Source organism: Solanum stenotomum, chromosome 12 (genome assembly GCF_019186545.1).
Source record: "Solanum stenotomum isolate F172 chromosome 12, ASM1918654v1, whole genome shotgun sequence".
Lineage (NCBI taxonomy): Eukaryota > Viridiplantae > Streptophyta > Magnoliopsida > Solanales > Solanaceae > Solanum > Solanum stenotomum.
Genome location: NC_064293.1, coordinates 45111801 through 45119702, shown reverse-complemented (window position 1 = coordinate 45119702; position 7902 = coordinate 45111801). Strand labels below are relative to the sequence as shown.

Below are 7902 nucleotides of genomic sequence, written 5' to 3'. Positions count from 1 at the left end.
AATGAGGGTTTGAGCGGGATTTCTTGCCCCAGCTATAGGTTTTCAAATTGAAAAGGGTCGGTGATCAGTGGATTCGGATCGTAGGCCCAATGGGTCAATTCATATAGGCCCAATTTGATGAGAGGACACAACAACACGTTCCTTACTGTTTAACCCTCTGGAAACAAAGAGTTCTTTTTCTAAGATCCTCTTTATCTTCTTACAAAATTAATTGGTAAATAAGGTAAACCAAATAAAATTAGTAAAAAATATTGGGGTGAGTATTTTTCAATAAATAATAAGTAATTTTAGCAATACTTTTTATATTTATTATCATTTTAGCAATACATAATAATATTATGATAAATTTGTTATATATTAAAAGTGAATTATGTTATGTTTTCAAAATATATTATGTTTGTTTGGTAAAAAAAAAGTGATACAATGTATTTATAAGTGTGTGATAAATGTATTATCCATGAATAAAACTTGTATTATATATGTGATTAATAAATTATTTTTTGTAATACGTATTAAAATTGTATAAGTATCCAATGAAAAAAATATTATTATTATTATTATTATTATTATTATTATTATTATAAATGGTAAATATTTTCTTAATATAACATATCAACTTAAGTTAACCATAAAATTATTACCATCGTAAAATTAATTTTTAATAATGGCTTACGTGGCACATATTTTTTACTTAAAGAAAAAAAAAATAGCATATTTCTACATTTTAAAAAAAATTGTTCTGTTGAATTGAAAAGGCAACTAGGCAAGCATCCGAATAAATTATTTGAATCTGACCGGCGGAGTGGTATGCGTGACACATTTTATAATAGTTTTAGTCTTATGCCTAAGCTCCTTAAAGGCAAATGCGTGAATCGTGATCGAGACTTTTTAATCTCCCAGTCCCATCCTAGGATTTATAATGGAAAACTTAGTTAGATGTACACTTCGCCTATCTACTTAATCAAATATGGGTGACACATTTTATATATATTCGATTGTATATAGCGTATATAAATATGTGTTATATGTATAGTAAATTTATATTAATATATATAGTGTGTATATATATTTAGTATAATATACATTATTTATATTTTGTGTACGTATTTTGTAAATTAAATAGCCGAAACATCGAAAGTATTTCTCATCATGCTAGTTTATTCGAAGTGTCTCGTTGGCAACAAATAATGTGGTTTTCTTTGTCCTTGTTTCATACAGTCGAACATTATCTAAATAATATGAGTATTATTGCAATTCTCTAAATTCCAAAATGAAATCAATCATCTTCAAGACATAAAATCTTTGTCCACCGAAAGGAAAAATATAATATATCAGAAATTAATTTGCTGTTGTTTAGTGATTATAAAATTTGTGTCGGTCTTAAATATCAATAGCGAATCATGACATTAAAGAGTCAAAAAATACAAACACAGAATAAGTTGTCATATATATTGGTAATCCAAAGTCACCATAAGGTTTAGGAAAACTACAACACAACAAAGCGCGGACAATTACAGTAATCACTGTTAAAAAAGAAAACCAATGGCTAATACTATATTAAGAGACAAACCAAAATAAATTGAAAATAAAATAAAATAACAAAGATGTCAGTCTCATTACATACAAAGTCTCTTGTCTCTACAATTGTGTCCATCTTTTAATCAGTGCTAATTAAGGTCCGTAATAGTATGATGAACTGGTTGAATTAGTTGGAAATTTTTCCAATGCTTGAACAACCTCTCTCATGCCTGGTCTCTTCTGAGGCGTTGGTGATATACAACTATATCCTACTTTCATTAGTGCCAACAAAGCATCTTCTTTCCCTTCCACATCAGCACGAATCGCCACATCAGCCAACCGTAACACTTTACTCTTCTCTTCCTCTGCTGATGTGGTAGCACCGATGACCGATGCGGGTCCCATTTCATCCGAGACAATCACCTTTCCAGTTAGCAACTCCAGCAAGACTACCCCGAATGAGAATACATCCCATTTCGGGTTGGGCTTGAGGCTACGAAGCGATTCGGGTGCATGGTAAGGAGATATGCCCAATGCACTTGGACTTGGGGTTGGAGTAGGCCCAGATGTAAAGTCCTGGAAGCTCTCACGGGATGCTGTGGACCTTTTGCTTCCAAAATTACGAGCAGATCCATAGGTCTTATGACTACTGTCTCCTGTTACAAGCCTTTCAATTCCAAAATCACCAATCTTGGGCTCCATATCTTCCCCTAGTAAAATGTTACTGGGCTTCAAGTTGCCGTGGACATGCTTCTTTTCATGAATGTAAGTGAGCCCACGAGCCACACCTTTAGCAACCTTCAGCCGGATTTCCCAGGGTACGTGACATGGCGAAGAACCAGCCTTTCCTGAAACCATCAAAATGCGCACGTTATAATTACATCAATCAACTGAGCGCTAAGATTCTCACAATAATAATATCTATAAAATAAACAACATACTATAAATGGTAAATAAGGTGAAGATTCTTTTAACATTATTGGTGTTGTGGGCAAAAGAAATGCATGAATTTGACATAACAAAAGAGCATACTTATGGCCTACAGAGTACAATATTTTTTTTAAAAAAAGGTAGTCATTTTCCATGTAAGTGACAGCAGAAGAGGGGGCGTTTGGCGGTATTTATGAATTTGTGGGGCGCCCATTTAGAAACAGACACGGTTGACTTGCAGTGAGGGAACTACTGCTATTTTCCACAATAAAAACAAACACTAAAGTTTCAACTACTCCACCCCATGGTCCACTATCTCCTTTACTTCCCGCGCATTTTAACAGAAATTCATAATATTTTTCTAATTTGCGCACAATTTTATACTTGTGTGAACTTAATTTGAGTGACTTGTTACGTCTTTCTTTTGAATATTAAGCATAACCAAATGTCTTAAAGTACAAACCTACTCCGAACTTTTATATTCCAAAATGTTCGCAATTATGCAAAAGATACTTATTGAAACAAATTAAGAATTAGAGATGATTAGGTACAATGTACACACATAATGACTAGTCAATTTTGTTTCAATTTATTCTCCACTGTAAAACAGGAGCAAAATAGTAAAACAATAACAAAAAACGCGATTCTACTCAATAAAAAAGTTGATGTAACGTTATTTGATCTAAAACATAATGTATATGGGAAAAAGTGGACTTACTGTTACGTGCATTGGCAAGGCTACCATTAGGAACGAAATCGTAGATGACCAATTTCTCTTCAGCGCCCCAATAGAAGCCACGGATTTTAACCAAATTTGTGTGCACCAATTTAGCAATTACCTTTACTTGATTCTCGAAATCTTTGAACCGTTCCACACCACTTTCACCAATTCGTCGCACCGCCAGTGTAGTACCGTCTTCTAGCACAGCCTTGTACATTATACTCGACCCACTAGCTCCCAAAATGTATGCAGATGCTTTTAGTAGTGTTTCTAGTTCGAGTTCCCTTTCTCCATCAACCGTTACTAATTCACCTGTTTTCTGCTCTGTATGCACGTGATTCTGCTGAGGATGACCCAATTGGGATTTTTCACTTTCTGAATGGGAAGCTTCTGATAATTCGTCGTCATCTCCGTGTCTTTGTTTTTTCAAGCAAGTCCATGACCTTAACCAGTTGTATTCTTCTGATGATGCTGACGATGCCCAGTCAAAATCTTTTGCAGTTTCAGCTTCTTTTTTAATGCTATTTTCTATGTTCCTTTTCTTCTTTTTGGCTCGGTATACGTACATGAAAATCAGTGCTAAAACTCCTACTGCTGCAATATCCCCTGCTATTATGCCTATAATTGTGCCAATTCTCAACCCATTTTTGCCCTCTTTTGGAGATTCGGCGGCTGGGTTTGAGTCTGTGGGTTTCGGAATGGCTGCAATTGCTGGGGAAGAAGTTGGTTCAGGGGAATTTGGCAGAGTTGTTACTGTTGACGGAATTGGGCATAAATTTTTCAGCGGCGCACCACATAATTCTGGATTACCAGAAAAAGCTTTTCTATTTTGGTTGATAAAAACAATTGACTCTGGAATTGCACCGCTGAAATTGTTGTAAGAGAGATCTATAGTTGCATTTGGAGGGATTTTGCTGCCAAATTCCGGTGGGATATCTCCAAAAAGTCTATTAAAAGAAGCATTAAAGTAACGGAGATTACTGCCCCCAAAATTAGGAGGCAATGACCCATTAATCAAATTTGAAGACAGATCTAAAACTTGAACTGAATCAAACCCAAAAGGAACAGCACCAAAAAAATAATTATCTTTCAAAGAAACAACAGTTAGATTACTAAGCCTAGTGAGATTTGCCGGTAATCTTCCCGTCAAAGCATTACCGGAGAGGTTAAGAAACTGAAGATTATTTAAATGTCCGACAAGCTCAGGCAACTGGCCGGATATTCTGTTGTTAGAAAAATCAAGGCGTTGAAGCTCAGGGGCACTAAAGAGAGTAAGAGGAATAGAGCCATTAATGGAATTATTAGAAAGATCAAGATTTGTAAGATATTGAATCATACCAAGACTAGAAGGAATAGAACCAAGAAGCAGAGAATTAGGAAGAGACAAATTTGTCACTCGAAGGTTTGGGTCTGAAGCATTTGGATTTCCACAACCTACCCCTTTCCATGAACATGGTGTATCATCCCAAGAATTCCAGTTCTGCAGAACACTTAAAGGGTCACTCAGAATATTGTACTTGAATGTCAGTAACAGAAGTCCATCATTGTTAAGCCCAGAAGCTTGGTATTCAAGTAGTAGAAAAAGAAGAAGAACAAGATCAAAGGTTTGGAATTTCATGGCGTCTCTAAATGTTCCCACATCTCTGTTTTTTCTTTTAGGAATTGAATAGAAAAAAAGTTAGAAGAATAAGTGTAGATTTATGATAAAAAGGGGACCATGTGAAGGGAAGTTTATAAAATATTGAGAGAAGAAGAAGACACAGCTCATCGAAAACCAACCTTCCTCACCAAAATGCTCTGTTCAGACCATTAATGTACTTATCCCAATTTATTGTTGTTTTATAAAATCAACCTGAAAAATAATTATTTTTATCCTATTTTCCTTTTAGTATTGTAATATTTTTGAAATAAAATTAACTTAGAGACGATTTGGTTTTAATTTATAAGCCTAAAAATTATAAGTTTGAAATTTTAACTTATAATTTTTGATTTATTTTTATCAATCAATTTAGCTTAAAATAAGTTCATCCACTCAACTCTAACTTGTTCTAAATATAAAATGCAATTTAATGCAAGAGATAAGCATAAAATACTATTCCATTTTGTTCATTCACTTTTTAAATAATAAATTTAATATTTTGAGTAGAAATAAATTTATACGCAAATAAACTAAATATTTTATGTATATATTTTTAAAAAATTAATAAAATATTATATTCCGATATCTTTGTAGCTAAATAATGCATTTAATTAAATGTTGAACTATTTATCACATGAATTATGGAACAGTTCTCACTTAGTACAATTTTTTCTTGTATTCAGACTTCTAAAAATTATATTTACTTCACCATTAATTGCTTTCACCGTCTAGTTCTATGTAATTTCCTTTTTCCAAAGCTTACCTATATGCTAACGTTAGCTAACATTTTTTTATTACATTGTATATTCCTGTCCCAAAATACAATGTTTAATACTACTAAAGTACTCATAATTGGAAACAAATACTTAATTAATTAACCTAAATAGGGAATAGCATCTTTCATAGCTAGGTGACACCAAGGTAGAGTTAGATTTTGCAGAACTACTCATATACACATGGACTTTATAAAATGTATCTTCTTATATAAATGTAATTATTATAAACATTATTGCTGTCTTATTTAACATTTTCCATGTGACCAACAGAGATTTTTTTCCTGCAGATTATTTTTCAGTAATTTTAATGCTGGATACAAGTTGTATATTCTGCTTACGTTGGAATTTATTAAAATCAAAAAGATCAGACTATACACCTACTAATAATAGATATAATTAAAAAGGGAAAAAAACAAAATATGAAGTCTTCTGGTGGGGGTGGGTAGTAAATGTGTCTTCAAAAAAAACTTGAAAGGGAGTATGGTAGACTTTTTATAACACAATTTTGAATAAATTACAGTAAACTGATTTTTTTTCAAACATATTTATGCGAAAGGAACGGTTCAACATATTGAAATTCAAATAATAACCTTTAGATCATTGCACTATTTATTTGAGAGTATTAATTTGTATTTTTATCATGAAATAAATAAAGTACATGATCTATAAAAACATGTAAGTAATAGATTAAACTAAGAAAGTACTTCTAATAAATCTATCATATTAGATAGCAATGTTAACTAGTTAAGTCATTATATTAATCAATTGATGAACTATTGGGTACAAGTGGTTAGCAAGTCCCAAGTCACATGATATAGATGTTAGGAAAGTAGTTTATTTCGAAAAGAGCATTTTTTTTGGAAAATAGTTTTTAAAAAGTTTTTTAAACTGAAAATCAATTTTAATACAATATTTTTGAGTAAGCAATTTTGTGTTTAACAAATTAACTTTTAAAAACTGATCTATAAAAACAACTCCTACCACTTTCTAAAAACACTAATTTTCTTTCAAAAATTGTTGAAACACCTACTTTTAAAAAAAATAATACATACTTTTGGCCTACTAAAAACTTGAACAAACGGATTATAAATTTGTTTCCAATGCAGTTGGGCTGAAATTTGTTTCTTCAATTCATGGTTTTTTTTTCAAACTGCTTTGTAATACTTTTATTTGAGTTGATAGTCTATTAGAAACAACTTTTCTACCTTGTAAGAATAAAGTGTATATACACTATCCTCCTTAGACGTTACTAGTGAAATTATATTGAATATATTATTATTGTCATTAGTTGGGCTGAAATGAATGATAGTAATCGATTAAAATGAAGAAAGAACTTTGGTTAAATTTTGATAAACCCCTTGTACTCTAAGTTTGACATTGTTACCACTTACCAAAAGTTCATGTGTATCGCAAATTTGGTGACAATAGTCCCAACTCCCAACCAAACCACAAATGACGAGTTTTTTTATTGCTAGAACTAAGCTAGCGTTTGATCATAGATTTTCAAATATTTTTGATAAATATTATTTGGGTGAAATTTCATCATGTGTTTAGTCATAATATTTGAGAAATATATTTCACTTTTTAAATAAATATGAGTTATACCCAAAAGTTTTAAAAATTATGAAAATTAACCATAGGTTTGTATTACATAGCAAAATAGAAACGTCGACGTAACAAGATTCATGTTGACTTCCGCAACAAGTCAATTGGATCTTCGTTGCGGCAAATAACAAGTAGTGTCCATGACATTGGAGCAATGCAATAGTTTGGAGTGAGTGCAAAAGGCATCATTCCATAAATCGTGAAGTAGACGAAACACATGACTTTATTACCATAAGTCGATTGTTCATCATTTTCATATTCATTGAATATTTCATCACTGTTGTGGTATTCACGTATAAAATTGAGTAATACAACGCAAACAAATGTTATAGATGATGTTTTTGTAAAAGATAAAATTTTGATGTAGAATTTAAGATTTTTAAAAGTTCCCAAATAATGAGATTTAATTCAAATACTAATTTTTTCTAGTATTTGAAAATTTGGTTTATTTACCAAAATTTTTACCAAATTATATGAACAAACACTATTTATCAAAATTTCACCTAAATTTTACTTGAAAAATCTATGACGAAACAGATCCTTAAATAACGCACAACAATAACTACTCATATGAAGTAAAAAAAAAATACCTTCCGAACAATATTAAAATCCCAACTCCCAAAAAAAGATAATTAATGAGAGTCTCTTTCTTAAAGCTGAGTTCGAAAAATGATTATAGTCATTCTGTTACTCTGAATTTTGTCACGGTGGAA

At 31.7% G+C, this 7902-nt stretch overlaps 1 protein-coding gene across 1 annotated transcript; it reads right to left on the bottom strand.

Moving 5' to 3' along the window:
• Positions 1-1422: 1422 nt before the first annotated feature.
• LOC125847721 (probable LRR receptor-like serine/threonine-protein kinase At4g37250) lies at positions 1423-4986 on the bottom strand. Its single transcript, XM_049527393.1, has 2 exons — positions 3167-4986; positions 1423-2366 (listed from the first exon to the last, which is right to left on the bottom strand). Exons 1-2 carry the CDS (start codon positions 4785-4787, stop codon positions 1672-1674), a joined length of 2316 nt encoding a protein of 771 aa, XP_049383350.1. The 5' UTR covers positions 4788-4986; the 3' UTR covers positions 1423-1671.
• Positions 4987-7902: the final 2916 nt, after the last annotated feature.

Coding starts and splice junctions, on each gene's coding strand:
- LOC125847721 (XM_049527393.1), bottom strand. CDS start 4,787: ATGAAATTCCAAACCTTTGATCTTGTTCTTCTTCTTTTTCTACTACTT. Junction 2,367..3,166: donor CCTTGCCAATGCACGTAACA/GTAAGTCCACTT, acceptor TGATGGTTTCAG/GAAAGGCTGGTTCTTCGCCA.